At 35.2% G+C, this 19064-nt stretch overlaps 1 protein-coding gene across 2 annotated transcripts in view; it reads right to left on the bottom strand.

The window, feature by feature from the left end:
* Nucleotides 1-5691: 5691 nt before the first annotated feature.
* The window catches only part of LOC137399358 (integrin alpha-8-like), a 90196-nt gene continuing 76823 nt past the window's right edge, over nucleotides 5692-19064 (bottom strand). For both annotated transcript variants that reach the window (XM_068085439.1, XM_068085438.1), the window contains 10 exons: nucleotides 18524-18615; nucleotides 13899-14035; nucleotides 13644-13770; nucleotides 11463-11839; nucleotides 10718-10916; nucleotides 10290-10410; nucleotides 9755-9882; nucleotides 9142-9356; nucleotides 8222-8407; nucleotides 5692-6490 (listed from right to left, as the gene is read on the bottom strand). In XM_068085439.1, coding sequence (XP_067941540.1) covers nucleotides 6296-6490; nucleotides 8222-8407; nucleotides 9142-9356; nucleotides 9755-9882; nucleotides 10290-10410; nucleotides 10718-10916; nucleotides 11463-11839; nucleotides 13644-13770; nucleotides 13899-14035; nucleotides 18524-18615 — 1777 coding nt within the window. In that variant the 3' untranslated portion in view covers nucleotides 5692-6295. The remainder of the gene's footprint in view (nucleotides 6491-8221; nucleotides 8408-9141; nucleotides 9357-9754; nucleotides 9883-10289; nucleotides 10411-10717; nucleotides 10917-11462; nucleotides 11840-13643; nucleotides 13771-13898; nucleotides 14036-18523; nucleotides 18616-19064) is intronic.

Below are 19064 nucleotides of genomic sequence, written 5' to 3'. Positions count from 1 at the left end.
TAGAGTGTGTCAAAATTTTTGGAAGGAGCTGCAGGCTTGAAAACGACAGAAGCTATCGCCAGTTTTTGCTCAAGTATGTGACTCTTTACAAACTGCCATTGAAGTCATCGTAAAGTTACAATGACAGCTTGCAGCCTATTATTATTATGAGCAATCTTTATTGTGGTAATCAATAATCATATTTTACAATATGATTTCCACAAGGTACCATAGCAAGAAAACTAACTAAAAAGTAGTGTACAAAATTAAAAAAATTAAAAAGTGGTCTAACTAATATAATAATGTTGGAAATGAAAGCATAAAATATTTAAAAATCAAGCTTGAGGATTGATATGAGTATTGTTTAAACAAAAAGTGGACAAATATAAGCTCTGTGAAAATAGTGATGCATATTTATGACAACAGATTTCTAGTTATGAAAACAGCGTACAGTATAATACAAAAATGTTAAAATAAGTAAGGCTAGGTGATGAATGACGTTATTAGTCTATATGTAGTAGGTGTAGTCTGAGTTCTGTTTTAAAATATTGCAGAGGAAGAGTTCTGTAATAGATTTATATATAATAGCTGCGATATGTTGGCCATTTTTGTTTGGCTGAGAACTTCACCTTCTTCATGACAAACAACCGCTAGACTTGAATTACAAAATTATGAATCATGTTGTTTGCTAAGAACAGTGGTCAGCTTGGTATTTCTGCTGACGCCGGAACTACAGAGTAAATAGTCTACACATGAAGAGATAATGATTGGACCAAGTAAATAAAGACTTTAAGTTTATTGGTCTACCATTTATGTTTAGAAAGTATAAAACACTGTGTTACCTTATTTTTACTCAGTCTTTTTCCTGCTCTTATCTGAATATATTCTAAGCCTTATTCTATATCCCAGGTATGTTTTAGTCTGAATCAGTAAATAAAAGGAATTATAACCTGTGAAATTAAGCTTGTTGTTATATCTATCAATCTAGATTGTGGATAAGAGATTTTAGTCGCATGCTATGCTATTCTAGGCTGTAACGGCTTATCACCGAACAGCGTTGGTCTATCAATATCTGATTATCTCAGATATTGTTTGAGTTTGTACAACTTTCCATAGTCATCATATCACTATGTCAAGTTGATTATCCTATGTCAATTGATTGTCTCAATTACATAGGACTACGTTATTGAAGTAGCAATTATAACACGAAAGTCATCCTTTCGGGGTTATGGGGTTACACTAGTACTGTTCATCACAGTTTAGTGTAGCTGTGGGCAATATCAATAACCCGAAAGTCATCCTTTCAGGGTTATGTGGCTATGCTAACACTGTTCATCACAGTTTAGTGTAGCTATTTAGGCCTATTTAAATATTAGGGTTAATATTAATCTGACAGCATTTAAACTATAGCCCGTGAGTTCTTGAAGGTGTAGTAATACGTAGGTATTAGGGAAAATCCACAGTTCTTAGATGAGTGCAGAGGCTATTAAATGAATTTAGCAGGTTACTAATAAGTTTATTGTGGTTCATGGTGCTAGATAATTTAAATCTGGTCCAGGTTTTGCAACCATGGTTTATGGTTTGAAAGCTATAGCTGCAATATTTAGGACAGTTTTTGTGAAGTGTTGAATGAGCAGTGAGGCAGGTGAAGTACTGTGATAGCTTAGGTAAGGAAAGAACATCAGTAGTGCTTGTTATTAAGTTGGTAGGTGGTAAGTGATGGTTTTTATGGGGTATGTTTAGGTCTTTGCGTATAAGTCGCGAAGCTTTTTCTGTAAGATGATAGTGTGTTGGTATATTTAACAGGTGTTGCCGGGTAGAACACATGTGGGCCATATATAAGATATGAACGGATAAAATTATAGTAATTCATTCTGACAGTATCAAAGAAGGCCTAACGAGAAGGCTATCCTGCATATTGTTCTGGCAGGCCCTTACCTTTGTAAAGGTTAGCCACAATTACATAAACCTTCAGTTTTGCACGCTACAGTCTGCAAATGGTACCCTAAACTGTGCTTCTCTTACACATCTCGTGTAAAGAATTAAGCATTACACCTGGAGCAGCACATCCATGCAATGTGAAAATGTTGAAGATTTTTTAAATTATAGAAACTAAATGTTTTGTAGGAACAACTTATGGTTGTCAGTGCATAGCTCAAAAAAGGGCTTGTAGTATTTATCCGCAATAAATGTGAATGCTAACGTTATTATTTTTGTAAGCAACTGGAATAGTAGAAACTGTTAGTACATGTATCATATAATTAGGGTGAACTCAATTTGTTAATCTACATGAATATGCTTTTTATTATCAATTTTACTTTTAATGTTTGTTTAACTGATCATAAGTTTTAAGCAGCCTATGCTGGTTTCAACCGATCGATTACGTTTATATCCTTTGTTGGTGTAAATAAAGCATGGTAATTTAATATTGTAGACAGTTTGTTGCTGTTATGAAATCAGTTCGATAGTAATAAACTCAGAGTAATGCCTCGATTTTTTATTGGTAGTTCAATATGTTTGACCGGCGTTCAATACTGAAGTCCTGAGCGGATTATTTAGTGTTGAACGCTGATTATATTTTTTCTGTTTGCTCCTTAAAAACTGCGGCATAAGACAATGCCTAGGAACCACAGTCACAAGGTTTTAGAAGCCGACGTGTACAGGTAGATTTGACACCTTTGTAACTGTGAGCAACATATCAGACAATAAAAAGTAATTGCATCCATACAAGTGTACAAAGCCAGCTGAAAAACATGTAAAAGTTGACCAAGCTAATCCTTCGTCCAGTGCTGATCTCAGTCAGTTGAGATCCAAAAAAAGAATCTCTTGAATCTCAAAGAATCCTGAAAACCTTAAAATGCAATAAGTTTTTCCCAATGGATAACCATCGCTTATCAACACATGATGATCAAACATACTGTTCCTTAGTACGAGCAACGTAAAGCAGCTCCAGTTCATATTGCTGATAAAATCCTTGAAAATACGACGTTTTTTTAGCAAGGAAAAAGTGTAAACTGAAATTGTCAAAATATTTATTTGTTTGTGTTTGCTATAGATGTTTAAAATACTAAAAACTTTATTTTACAATTATGCTCAATCATAAACTTGCTGTTTTTTGTAGGTAATGCTCTGCTGCATCTAACGCTCAGTTTAGCTCCTGCCTCTGCTTGCAAGCTGTCCTCCCTCATATGCTGTCCTCCCTTCTATGCTGTCCTCCCTCATATGCTGTCCTCCCTCATATGCTGTCCTCCCTTCTATGCTGTCCTCCCTCATATGCTGTCCTCCCTCATATGCTGTCCTCCCTTCTATGCTGTCCTCCCACCTATGCTGTCCTCCCTTCTATGCTGTCCTCCCTCATATGCTGTCCTCCCTCATATGCTGTCCTCCCTCATATGCTGTCCTCCCTCATATGCTGTCCTCCCTCATATGCTGTCCTCCCTTCTATGCTGTCCTCCCTCATATGCTGTCCTCCCTCATATGCTGTCCTCCCTTCTATGCTGTCCTCCCTCATATGCTGTCCTCCCTCATATGCTGTCCTCCCTCATATGCTGTCCTCCCTCATATGCTGTCCTCCCTTCTATGCCGTCCTCCCTTCTATGCAGTTTTCCCTTTACGCAGTCTTCCCTTCTATGCTGTCCTCCCTTCTATGCTGTCCTCCCTCATATGCTGTCCTCCCTCATATGCTGTCCTCCCTCATATGCTGTCCTCCCTTCTATGCTGTCCTCCCACCTATGCTGTCCTCCCTTCTATGCTGTCCTCCCACCTATGCTGTCCTCCCTTCTATGCTGTGTGTCCCAGGGTTGTTATTACTCTGCTCCACTCTATAGAACTTGCTAGAAGTAATTGTAATGGATATGTTGTAGAACAGCGTAGCTGACTTGTAAAGTAAAATAATTAGACTTCTGAACTGTCAAATTAATTACCTCTGATTGGATATGTAGGAGGGTATACAATGTTTCTGGGTATTGTATTATTTTTAAGTGATTTGATAGGAAAGTTGTTAAGAAAACGTTAATTTGTTCTGAAGGAAGTCGGAAAGGCAAACGAAACATTTGAAAACTAAAGCAGCATATAGAGCCAGCGATATGGTTGAGATTTGTTAATGAAAAACATCAGCACACCAATTATGGTGTGGTTCGAACTCAGACATAGAGGCGACAAAAACCAGAAGATTTTTGTGCTGAACATTCAGGCAATACTGTAAAAGTTGATTCAGTCCTACGTATGTTGGTCAACAGCAAATGCCGGTATACCCAATTAGCATTGCTGCGAGTGAAATTGTAAGTACAAATTTACAAGAACTACTAAGATAGATAGACATGAAGAGTATATTAGTGTATATGTAAGGAGTTGTAGATCAAACAGGCCAAAGAGACATTTTTTCAGTTAGCAACAGATGACATTCCTTTACATATTACCTCTTAGTATCTTTGGTTATCTTTTGAAATCAACTAGCCTAATATTCATCTGCTCCATTGCTTATTTTTTACGGGCCATTCTGAGTTGAGATGCTGGGTGTTGCACTTTGCAATTTTAGTTGTCATTTTCTTGGTAATAAAACTAGTTCTAAAGCTTCCTTATCTATGCGCAAATGCAAGTATGTTTTAAACAATTCCATCAATGGATTAAGCAAGCCCAGCTACAAGTTATTTGCTGCCAATGTAAAGGTTTGTATAAACTTTCAGACAGTCCAGAGTTCTCTATTTACACCTGGTCTAATCTACCTTTATTTGAACACTGTAGAGCTGTATTTTTCAACTCTTCCGCTATAGTGACGTTATATTAGGTGTGACATTCAACTAAATGGTGGCACTGTATTTTTCGACTAGCTCATCAGAATTTTGGAAAGATAAATTTAATCCTTTTACGGGCGAAGCAATGCTAGTATTGCCTATATTTTGCACTTTCCTTCAGGCAGATCAACATTAAATCGTTTTTCATATCCGTCGAAGTATATTAGCCGAATACAATTCAGAAAACAATGGATCGGATTTAGACCTTGATGATTTTGAATTAGTGTAGTTCCGATGAAAGTGACGATCGATCTTCTTGAATACACCTTCACTAAAACCATGGCAACCATCACAGCAACAACAAAATAATCAATTGTTATTGATGTAACCGAGTCATTATTAGTAACATTTTGTGAACATTTTCTGCTGATCACTTTCCATTATGGGTTGTAAAGATCAAACAATGTCAAAGTGGCGGTCAAATAGAAGTGACGTTCAAATAAAGGTGGCATTCATATAAAGGTTTTACAGTATATCGTTTCAGCACTGCCTTTTTTTTAAGCGTGCACTACAACACATGCTCTCACAAACATTTTCTCTATTAATGCACATACCATTGATATACATCAATATACATACCATTTATATACATCTTCCTCCATAAACATGCACATCTCCTCTGTTATAAGCACTTTCTTACCGAAGTTCTTATCTGAACAAAGCATTCAATTTTACAAACGTTTTCTTGTTACCCGCAGTTCAATGTTCATATTAGAGTATCCAGAGAAGCAGCAGTAAACATACAATACGCGAATACAACATTACTAGCAATCTAAATGTGATAAAATGTAGTAAAAATTCAATAGGGTTATTAATTGAAGTCACACAGGTAATTGTTACTGTAGTACAACTCAGTCACAGTGTTTACTACCCAGCTCAGCGAGTAACATCAGTGCTATGAAAAATACGAGACTAAAGCTGCAGGTTTCACTTTTTATATTATTATTTTATAACATTTCCATAGAATACTTATAGTAATTACAAAATTGCCAAAAGCAAACCAGTAAAAAGAAAATAATATTCTCAGAAGTGAAATAGTTTATGGAGTAAATCAGCAGCCATTACCAGCTAACTAAGCATAGAATCTTTAGATCATTGCTAACAGTGGTAAAGACATACGTTAGCAAAAATATGAAGTTCAACAGCACTCAAGATGGTTGTAACTAATATATAAATAGATTACAGTAATAAACATCTATTTGTTAAAAAAACTTTCCACAACTAGTAAAAGAAAGTGATTCTGTTTCATCAAGGAGTGACCCTTGCTTCGATTGCACAGATCATATTTTAGCACCAGGATAATGATTCTTCTGTACTATGATAGCAATCTATCAGAGTACTACTGTCTTTTGAATACTGCTAACATATGGCTCAAATAGTAAACTTATTTGCATAAAACCTTTGGACTTGGAAGGTATTACTTCTAATATATACATACAATGATCCAAAAAATCTAGTCGTTTACAAGAGGACACAACTCCCTATTTGAATTGTAGTTGGCACTAGCTCTGAAACTAGTGAATTCAATTATAGCTGCTGTAGAGTCTCTCTACTTCATGTATTTGGCCATCTTTGTGTTTCTCCCTTTTGGCTTCTGCGTATGGACGGTATCGTTTAAAGAAGCCGCACTTCCAGAGAATAATGATGATGATTATCAACAGCACAAGACCTCCTCCTATGCCCACAGCTATCCACTTCCAGACGCGTGGTGGTAGTGCCTGCAAAAGCATCATTAACATGAGAGCACCAAGCTAAATATGTCAATGCTGCAAGACATGAGGGGTATCAGGAGTTCTGTCAACTTTTTAACAAGTCAGTTGGCTTTTTAGCCCAGTGCCTTGATAACAGCTGTGTAACAATTATACTAGTTGTCTGTACCAAAGTTTGCATTATTAACCTGAAAGTTGTCATTCAGTAGGTTTATATGTTTGAATGTCCACTTGCTAAACTAGAGACGTAAGAGAATATCCTAGATTCAGTACCTTTATCCATAGAGTGATTCTTAAAAATGGACATATTGAAAATAATTAAAGCTACTTGATGCAAATAAAAAAAAATATATGTACACTAACTTCAACATGGCGGTCACTGTTTAAAACATCGAACATAAAAAAAACCTAAAATATGGCATACTGGAGCAAAAGGATTAGCAATCTGCATTCAATTAAGTTGACTAGGTTTATATAAGTTGATTGTGCAGCATGCTTACCGTACATTGATAAACGATACTTCTAGAAGACCTTGGCAGCAGTTCACAAATTTTTTTATAAAATTACTTTATAGTACTGTGTTCTATACTGTTAGAAGTCACATCTACTAGTACTTCTCAATCGTCTTGCAGTTATCAATCTCTTCTTTGTGTAAGAACTTTAGAGCAGACTAAAATATAGCTGCCCTTGACGTTTGAACACAACTAAATTTTTGTTCAATTTGATAGTTGGAAATGTTCCAGTATATGCAGAAGCCTCCTTTAAATGTTATTATAAACTACCACGTCTTTGTTACCTAAAAATGTAAAGCAATAAAATCTCCAGATGTTGATACTAACATATATTTCTGGCCATTAACCTACGATTGACTGCGCATCTACGTACAGACAGTTTTTACTGACTGCTTTCTAACGTTTTATCAACTGCTTTTGAAGTTACATTTTAACATTTCGATATCTTGTGCAGATAACGTGTTTGTTTCGATAACATATATTGATTTGGATATTAAACATACTTCTCACATGCTCAATTCTATTATAATAGTATGCTTATCTATGACTTTAGGAAAGTATACATCGAAACCACAGCAATAACCTTGTGATTTTTATCAGCTGTTTCACCTTTTTTGCACGCCTCTGTGTTCTTGTGGCAATAAAACAATTTTGGATTAAAAATAATTTCATAAATAGAGTAATACACAATTTTGTTTACTTGTTAACAAAGTGTTTATAATTTTGGGTGCTTGTAACTCCAGTTTTTAGTGAACATTTCAGAGTGCTGTTGTGTCGTAAAAAATTGACGTGCCTTGCTCTCAACTTACGAAGTCGAAAAGCAGTCATTTGGCTTCTTCATAGTTTGTGAAATACAGATATTGAAGCATGTTTTGTCTTACCGATGTATACTAGGTAAGTTGTCAAACAGTCGCGTAACGAAACAACAGCGTAACGCCACTACGCGTAACGCCACTACGCGTAAAGCCACTACACGTAACGCCACTACGCGTAACGCCATTACGTGCCAAGCCGGCTTCTATTATCAATTATTTTATTATCATTCACCTAATGGGGCATTCACCTAGTACTTGAATAAATGCGGTACTCAAAAATAAGTGCGAGGTTTAGCGATCAACCATAATAACAATGACACAAAGGATGTGCACAACCTGCACAACAGAAAGTTGGACAAGATAGATGTGTGTATCACACAAAGTTCTCTTTAGAATGCTTTTCTGTAACCTACCTTGGGTGGCTTGTACTTTTCAAAGTAGGACGGGACGCTGAAGGTAGCCGTGAGGTTATCCTTTGGTTTTATAGCATAAGGCACATCAATAACTGTAGCGGTTGCAGTACTTTTAATCACTGCTTCCTTCATATAGTTAGATGTGAGCTCTTTAAACACGCTGCCCATCCAGAGAAATGAATGGATCTATAAAAAAGGCTAGTACGGTTATAATGACAGATTAATGATGGTCTGTTTAGCATCACAACTGCTAACTTTGTTAATTTCCTGAAAAGATGCTCTCTGTTACAACATTAAGGTTTCGCAATATCAACTTGCCTTTTGTCGCTGCAAAAATTAGCCTGTAAATCAAATCGTCCTGCAATAATTGCCAGTAATCCATTAGAGCTGGAGTGAATTGTAAAATTGGCAAACATAAAGAAACAATCCATTTGCCAATTTTTAATACAATCAAAAATAACATATTTTGCTATAAAAACTATGTATTCAAATCTCTGTGCAAGATGCTTCTTTAATGTTTTTAAACGAGGAAAAAACAATGTGATCTCAAAGCCTGTATGAAGAATTAAATGCCTAATGGCCAAGAAAAGTAGCTACTTCAGGAAGACGTACTAAGAGTGATAGAGGCGAAGTTTGTTACAAAAGTAACATTGGGATGAGTTGTTACTGACATACTTTTCTATGTACCCATAGCAATCATAAGGTTACCTGCCTACATATCTAATAATGACAAGACATTAGGCGATTGAGGTACGAGTATATGTGAAAAAGGGAGATAATTTGAAATCGACCAGATGAGAAAAAGCTTCAATGTGCTGAAGAGAATTTTAATGCAATAACATGCGGTTGAAAGAGAGACAATTGTTTCAATAAACTTTTAATAATGAGCAAGCGTTAATATAAGGTTTCAAATAACTTGCCTTCACTATAACTGATTGTTCCTTTCGAAGATTGGTGATCTGACACTGAATGGCAATACAATGAAAATTGTCATTTTCACAAGTAATCTGGCTGTCTGCGGAAACAGCCCTTTCTTGCCTCTGATTTGATAGATCCAAAGTAATAACCTTGAAACCATCGGAGGAGATATTTTGTGGGTTGATATAGTGAGCTGGAACGGAGCACCTTGCATTGCCTGTCGAGAGGAGAGAATACTACAGTTTAAAATGTGAAGCTGTCACTCGAATAACTCCATTACCAGCCATTCTAGATTTGTACTATACAAAATTTTAGCTGTATTTAACCAGATTTTAAATTTAATGCACAGCGTGAGATATGGAAGAGACTTACAGCTTTATAACGGAATACTTGTATTGATCCATTTAATAAATATTTCAGCGCTGAGATGACCTGATGAGTATGAATAGCAGGTAAACTATCTGCCTCTTTTAACAAATGTGGATAGCAATTGAGATACATATATAAATGTATTATAAAAAGCCATACAACAGTTATACAGCGCGGAGTTAAGAATTGTCTTTTCTTTCTTCTTTACAAGCGCATAACAATAAATAGCATTAAGATGTTATTCACCTTGAATCACCTCAGGGAATTTATACATGTACAGAATGTACTGGTCCCTATCCTTGCTCATTATAGGCCAAAAGATGCTCAGCTCTGCATATCCTATCACACTCGGATCATCAGTGTATATCTCATATCTGAAGGAGACATTAATAAGCTATTATCATGTTCGTAGGTGGTCACCCATTTTTGGTTTGACAAATAGCGCGAGTGTCTGCCAAGTATGACAGGTACCAATGACAGATGTCAATGGCAGGTGCCAATGACAGATGTCAATGACAGGTGCCAATGAAAATACCAATGATAGGTACCAATGACAGGTGCCAATGACCGCTGCTAAAAACAGGTGCCAATGAAGATACCAATGATAGGTGCCAATGACAGGTGCCATGGACTGCCTCAATTGACATAACTAGCGCTGGCACCATTTGCCACAAATAGAAAAGACTAGACTTGATAAGAACAGGCAACATGGTGTGTAACCCAAAATTGTTAAAAAAGAATTCAGTGAAATAACTAAATACAACATTTGCAAAAACCATACTTATGCTCGACTGCTGGTCCTCTGTGAGATTCTATGTGTGTGTCATTGTATATGATGGCATCAGCAGGTTTGGAATTGCCTGTCACTTTTATTGACGCCTCGACTCTAAGAGGAATAGTCACTATATAAAATAGATGATCTATATGTTAGATAGCTTGAATATGTTAACAATATTTTAGTTATTAGTTCACCACTAATAAACTATTACTGATCGAAAGCGTGCATATTTTAATTCAAAGTTTTGAACTTCTTACTGTGAATGCTTATCCCTACTTCATTAACTGCAATACGTGAGGGATAACTGTAACAGAAATGCACAATTGAATCTGCACTCAAAAACAGAAATTTGAATACTATTTGCACCAACGATTGTAATACTGACAGAGATATACCACTCATGAGTTCGGTATTGACTAAAGTGGACTTACGATTATAGGTATTGTCAGCAGTGTTCAGATCATCAGCATAACTGCTGTCAAGAACGAAGCCAAACAGCAGGTCAGTTTCATCAATTTCATGGATGTTTTCTAGCCTCATGGCTACAGTGAAGGCGGTGAAATGTCGTGCTGGGAATGGATTACCAACCTCACAAACAACATAGTTGGTCATTGTGTCATTGACGTACACCTACAGAAAGAATTGTTAACTGCTTTTGAGGGTGAAAATCTTATTTTTAGCAGTAATAAAAATGCTATAATAATATTGACAACTTGTCCGACTTGAAACAGGCTCATGGGAGCACGGAAAAGGGCTGCAAAAGTGTCCAAGCTCACTCTTGTAGCCTCTCAACAACTCTGTAGCCTTTTTATGGCATCTGATAGGAGTAATTTTTTAAAAAATTACTATTAGTAAATTAGCCTAAAATTAGTAAAAATTTAGGCTGATTAATTTGGTATCAAAATATTTTTTATAAGTCGTGTTGTTCAAAAGTTTTAACAATTTATATGCGCCCTTGAGAAATATTATTAGGTTGTACCAAATGTTTAATTATGTTCCATTAAGAAATTAATTTCATAGCGAATGAGTTAAATATGAGCATTTAGATCAATAATTAGAATCGAAAAGATGAGTCACTTCCAGCTGTTGCAAAATACCAACTAATAGAAATACTAAAAGGTTTGTAAACATTCAAAGGTTCAACCATTGTCCTTTAAGTTCCGACAGCACACAAACCTGTTGGCAGGAAATGGGAAGACATTGGTATTCGTCAAGCACCAGGTTGACATAAGAGACGCCATTGGGGAGGGTAATATTGAGGGTGGTCAGATACGAGTCCTCACCAGAGTTGCCTAATTGGATAGTCATGTCTATTTTATCATCAGTGCCAAGGACGTAAAATTCAGTGGGTGTTGATATATCTAACAAGAGGTCAGGACTGCACACCTCACAGCTCTTAAAGAACTCGAGCTGTATGGGTAGAGCTGGAGGAGTCAACTGATCAAGAATGGGTGCAGGGCCCCCGTCTTCATACGGCGTAGATGATGATAGTTCAAAGTCTATGCTGATATTTAGTGGTGAGGTCTTGTCTCTAATATTCGCCTGAATGTAACCTGCAAATGACAATCCATACGTTGTTAAAATGGTCCAATTTCATACTTAGAGGAATAGTTAAAAATCGGAAACAGACAACTCTCTATCAAAAACGTAGTAAAGTAAAACATTAACTCACCGAAGCAGTTCATATATTGCTTATCCCACTAGTAGTATAATTAGCTTGTCCCACTAGTAGTATAATTATGCATACATACGTATTGAACCTACATGTAATTCTTAAAGGTTGACTTGCAACAAAATTTCCATTACAGTTATTTGGTGTCAAAAGGTTCACCATGTCTTACTCTGCTGCATTGTAGGTGCAAAATATGTGCAAATGTGATTACAAGCTCTTAAAAGCTTCATAACGAACAGTTAATAGCAGCCATTACGAAAACGGCTGTAGGTTGGAACTCCTCTCAAAACACCTCAAATGTGATGTAGTTGAACACGATGCGCTTCTGTTTACTTTTTCATGCAACCTGATTCATCGAAATATTTTCACAAATATACTTCACGCATTCAATAAAACCATGTCTATTGTCCTTACGCATCTGGTTCACTATCATTGTAATGATGTCACTTTGAGCACTGATATCTCAAAACCTAGCCTGAAAATTAGTTTAATTTTTTAACCTTAACTCGAGGGGTTGCATATCATTCTCTGATAAAAGTGAGCTTGTTGGTCACCAGTGATGGTCGATAATTTTTGCAAAAATTGTTCCCAATATATGGCGGGAAATATAGGTCACATGATCAGATTATGACTAGATGATTAGACGAAGCTGAAACGAAACTGTAAAGTAGCGAGCGTCTATATTTGATAAGGGCTTTTTGGTAGAAACCGAAGTGTTTGTGATAAACTAGTGCTACAAAACGTTTTATATTTAGCCTTTTATTGACCTTCCATTTCACATGATGACATCATGTGTCAAAACAATAACCACGTCAAGTTGAGTACGACATCAAAATAAAGGGATACTAACCTACGGCGGTTTTTTAACTGTTTGTTTTTGAGCTTTTAAGAGATTGTAATCACATTTCCACATATTTTGCACTTACAGAACAGCAGAGTAAGACATGGTGAATCTTTTGATACCAAATAACTGTAATGTAAATTTTGTTGCAAGTCAACCTTTAAGAAATGTATTGTGGAGGATTGTAAGTATATAACCACACATTACAAGAATTACCCCACTAACGATCCCGAAGTCAGCAAAATTGTTTAGTATTCAACGTTACAGTTTTTTATATAAAGCTATTTATATACACGTATTACAAAGTAGCACATACACAATCTAGCATTTTTGGCTGCACTAGAAATACATAAAGCAGCAAGGTTAATAGTTCTCCTAAATATGCTTATATGAGCTATTGCATAGGCAGAAGCAAAAACACAGCTGGCAGAATTTGTATCCATCATGACACAAAAAAGAATGAGGGTGGCGATGCTGGTTTGGAAATAAGTCTAAATAGGAACAGACTATTGCTACCTAAAATTCATAGCATCCACCGTTAGACCTCCTTTAACACAGACTTGAGTTGCAACTCTTTCCATTACCTGATATACAAGGTGCGGGCCCAATTATTGAACAAGCGAGAAATAGGATGCCACAAAAAGGCATAATAAGAAAGTTCTTTTCCTTCCTTTTATCTTCCGAGATAATTAAATGAACATAAACAGATTTTCTACTAAAACGCACCAATTCTGAAAGTCACCAGCATAACAGGAAAAAGAGTTTTCCAACAAACAAGAAAACTAATCGATACGACGACTGAATTCTTAATGTGTCAAGGAAGAACAAAATCAGCAAAAAGTACCTTGTATGTCATAACAAATCGGAGTAAGTTTTTGTAAGGCAAAATCAAGATATTTATAACTCAGTCCTGTCTTCACATCAAATGCCCTTTTTGTACCATTAGTAGCCGAATCGAACATCAACTTTCCCTAAAAATATAAATACATGAAAACCTTGAGTACCTTGAGTATACGAGAGCTTATACGAGGGGTTCAGTGGCAGTAGAATGAGCAAAGCTGGTGGCTAGGCGACAATTGCCACAAAACAGCGTACTTACAGTTACAACTATTTCCCCGGGATCATTGACTGCATCATACGACACACAGATCTCTATGTCTAACAGCACTTTCCCATCTGTTGTTTTATCAAAAACATCTGAGCATGGGACCGGCAGTTGAATTTTGTTATTAGCACCTGTAAAAGATGACAAACCAATTTGACAGACACCACATCTTATTGTCCTTTGTGACAGTCGTAACAGGTGATAAGAATATTGGTAACGAACTTACATAAATGTGAACACAGCTTACTCATAGAAGTTGCCTAAAATTCAGAATGCTTATTACTTTACCCCTTATTTTCATAATAACTAAATGAAAGGTTAAATTAATTTTCGTTTAGTTATGATTTAAGGTGGTAATAATCATTCCACAGACAGTACAGTGAAAATACAAGACGCTTAAAAGTAAGACTAGTTTTTATGTTTAGAATCTACTGACAACTCTATTTAGATTAGATCTGTGAAAATTTCTAATATTCAAGAAAGATGAGGATCTTGCAAACTATTGACACTAATTAACATGTCAGTAGAGATACAACAACTACATAAAAGTCTAAATCATTAGTCTTCACAAACACCTCATTTATTTCAGATGCATGTCTGATTGTTTTTAATAATAAATATCCATTTATATATAATTTAATATCACTAGAAATTCCACTGTCATACAGCCCACGACCAAAGTGATATTGGAAAAAAAGAAAGGGTACTGATCGTTGAGAAATGCAATATTAGCAGTCAAATGGCACTGCAGTGCAATAGGATAACTGCAATGGTAGCTGTAATGTACTGGGTGTGGGTGTTATTATATACAACAAATAGCAATAATGAAAGGAAAAGATTATGTTTATATCTCTCCCCCTGCAATAGGAGAAATGCAATATTGGCCAATATTAGAAGTAAAATGCACTGATATTATTAGAATAACCAATATGATTAATATAGTAATAATATAAAACCAATGCACAATTTTGTTTACATTTCAAAACGTCATAGCTAGCAATATCAAGAAGTTGTGATATTTATATATATTTTTAGAAAATTTGTACTACGTAGTCATTGTTCTGTAATCATCCAAAATTATAATTAAATATTGTTTTAACCTCATAAAAATCTTCACCATTCACCAAAAAATATCATCACCATTTCCTTTGCTTACACTGCGTTGGACATCAGTTAGAATACCAAAACACTAAAAAAAACTCTAAAATGTCAGTTACTTTGAAATCGGCAAAAATGAAACGATTTCAGTACTCCTGCGTTAATTACAAAAACCTTCGGCAATTCGACAATGCTATAGACTGGTGAAATGTGCATGTTATTTTTTTCGTGAAATGCGCATGACTTAATCGTTCTATTCTCTGTCGCTCGGCGTTTTAATTTCCGATCTTAACTTTGATAAAAGTGAGGCTTAGCAAGTTTTAATAACGATTTTCGGCCAAATAAATCTGTCTATTTATGTATAATCCGATCAGATGGGTTAGTTTTAAGAATTTGCGGTAACCTTTCAAAGGCTTGGTAACATATTTAAATAGGTTTAATGCGTTTTGTATCATTATTATACTTAAACGACTTTACAGAAAAATAGTTAAATTTGTTGATAAGATTTCGTTACAAGGGTTTGGTGACGGCCGTTAACGGATAATTTTTCAGGAGTTGTGTGCACATGTGCATTTATCATAAATCTCCCAGCCAATCGCTCCGCTGGTGTTTGGTCGTGGGACAATAATCTATCTATGCTACAAATATATATTCATGAACAAGTGACATAAACGAATCATACTTATAACAAATTCAGAAACAAAAATTAACGCTTTTGAAACAAAAATATTTGCATCATTTGCTCGGCCAGTTGAGTTCTGATTGTTGCTTTCGATAGAACGAACATCTTCTGCTTGTTCAATACCTTCTGCAATGTCATCTGACCTCAACTCTTTTTCTGCACTGCTGAACTAGTCGATATTAACGTTGAAACTATTTTTTTAATAGAGAAAGAATTTTACGCGTTGCATTTCGCACAAATACATGCGATGATAAACTTTTAGCCAAATGCGTGTCAAGTAATCTAGTCATTTATATATCAACGTCAATATAAACCATTTTTCATACACTTCGAAGCATCCAGACTGCTTTAAACAAAGAACTACTATTAGCCTGATACAGTTATTAATTATTTTTATGGTCTTGCTTTCAAAGTTTTAACGAAAACAAAAACAAAAAGGCTCGGAGTTAGACAACGAGAGAACTAATTGTTATTGACGTAAACGATTCATTATTAATACGATATTGTGGATAATTTTTACTGATCACTTGCTATTACGGGCTCATAAAAATCGAAAAATTTCAAAGAGGTGGTCATATGGAGGCGACGTTCAGTTAAAGGGTGGTACTCTAGTTTTCAACTGTTCTCCCATAGTGGCGACAAATAGAGGTGGCATTCAAATAGAGGTGGCGATCAATTAGAAGTTTTACGGTATACGTATATTGTTGTAGTAAATAATTATCTAAAAAATAATTACTTACATAAAGCTGCTAAAGAGTGTTTAACACACGTGTAGCTAAATCTATAATTAGTTTGAAATATAGTGCGTGCTCAACTTTCAACCTCTGTCAGTTAGTTTCGAAGATGCCCACATATACATATATATATACATATATATATATATATATATATATGTATATGTATATATATATATATATGTATATGATATAATATATATATATAATATATATATATATATTATATATATATATATATAAAAATCAAATTTTACCAAACATTCGCTTTGCGATGGCCCTTCGAAAGCAAGGAAAAGCGAGGTAACCTCGGATAAACTTAAAGTAAAGTTGGCAAAATTGATCTTGGTTAAAACACTCAGGAGAAAAAGATATCTCTTCTCCTGAGGGTTTAACTGTGGTCAAGTTTTGTCAATTTTAACCTGAGAACGTCCTGGCAGTCACATCACCTAAACCAACAAACAAATTTCAAGTGATAGAAAGATATCTTTACTTTCTGATAAAATTTTTAAAACTCCACATGAGAGGCCCTTTAACTTGCAACAAGCAATCTATGCTTTTGATTTATATATAGTTTTTATATGTACATGTATCTACTGATAAATACATGCACTTGTGACAGTGCTCTGATAGCTTGAACGCTCTAATAACTTCAACACTTTCGCTCAGTCCTGCGAAGTTTGAGTTATGCAAGTTTGACTGTATATATATATATATATGTATATATATATGTATATATATATGTATATATATATATATATATATACATATATATATATACATACACATATATACAGTCAAACTTGCATAACTCAAACTTCGCAGGACTGAGCGAAAGTGTTGAAGTTATTAGAGCGTTCAAGCTATCAGAGCACTGTCACAAGTGCATGTATTTATCAGTAGATACATGTACATATAAAAACTATATATAAATCAAAAGCATAGATTGCTTGTTGCAAGTTAAAAGGCCTCTCATGTGGGGTTTTAAAAATTTTATCAGAAAGTAAAGATATCTTTCTATCACTTGAAATTTGTTTGTTGGTTTAGGTGATGTGACTGCCAGGACGTTCTCAGGTTAAAATTGACAAAACTTGACCACAGTTAAACCCTCAGAAGAGATATCTTTTTCTCCTAAGTGTTTTAACCAAGATCAATTTTGCCAACTTTACTTTAAGTTTATCCAAGGTTACCTCGCTTTTCCTTGCTTTCGAAGGGCCATTGCAAAGCGAATGTTTGGTAAAATTTGATTTTTTGCAAACCTTTAAAAAAGTTGTTAACGAAAATGTATTGCCGATGATGGTAATAACGACGCCTTAGAACTCCTAAAAGTTTATGTTTATCTCAATGGCTTGGAATAAGGCGATACTCTAAAATGATAACAACCATCTCGATAGCTATCAGGCAAAAAACTGTTCGAGTTAGTGATGTTGAGGTCGAGTTATCTAGAGCAATTTATACTTGCGTGGGAACTGACCAAACAAATCCGTTTGAGTTAACCATTTGTTTGAGCTATCTGAGGGCGAGTTATCCGAGTTTGACTGTATATATATATATATATATATATATATATATATATATATACATATATAGGTATAAACACACATAATATAAGTTATAAATACCTATATTATAACTTATAAATTTATATACAGGAGGTAAACCATCTTGAATTTTAGTAGCTTCCTGATGATTGACAGGACAGGTCATGAAACTGACAGTAGCTGCAAAGACAAGTACAACGATTTTCCATAATTAGTATATATATATATATATATATATATATATATATATATATATACATCGCTCCCTCTCTTTCTTTATTTATAGATAAATATCTTTATATATTTGAAAGATCAGAGCTTGCACTTTATTACCAGAATCAATAGATCAATAGTAAATTTGTAGAGAGTATCTGATGTTGTAGATTCATTTAAGACAAAATCAGCTGAATCTAAGCTAGTTACGAGACTTTCATATTGGTACCAATTATATTGATACCAATATTAATACCAGGACTGGAGTAACTTTACGTCGCAAAATTGAGGTACACACTGTATATCTGACAAGAAAGAAGCGGCGATGAAAGCGAACGAAGAAAGACTTACTTCTGAGTGTCCCAGAGAGTTCGATAATGGGCCTGGACTTGAGGAGGACTGCTGAGTTAGACTTATATGCACCTACTGCCACATCCACAAACCTGTAATAATATGACATACTCCCAGACTCTAAAGCAGCTAAAGTTAGTGTATAGTCGGACAACCCTCACAAAAGAGTCTACTCAAGGAATATAACAGTGGCACTTTGCAAGTCGACCATAAACTATTCAAGACTGGTTCTGGAGCTGACAAGTGCTTAAAATCTGAAACACAAGGTGCATCTGAGCTGCATTAAAACAAACATAACAAATCTATATCCAGTACATTTTGTATCATTTACTTTTGAGAGAAAAGAGTGATGACAATGATATATACAAGAATAAGAACTGCATTACATTTATAGAATTGAAACTGGATGGAGGAGGTATGCCCTGTACAAAGGGTGGCAGCCATAGAGAACACAACTTCTATACTTAAAGTAGCCCATTTAACAAGAACTGTTATGTAAGAGACCAAGTTCTTAGTAAGCTATAAACTACAACAAAGCGCC

The sequence above is a fragment of the Watersipora subatra genome, chromosome 7 (assembly GCF_963576615.1).
Source record: "Watersipora subatra chromosome 7, tzWatSuba1.1, whole genome shotgun sequence".
NCBI lineage: Eukaryota > Metazoa > Bryozoa > Gymnolaemata > Cheilostomatida > Watersiporidae > Watersipora > Watersipora subatra.
This window is presented reverse-complemented; position numbering and strand designations above follow the sequence as displayed.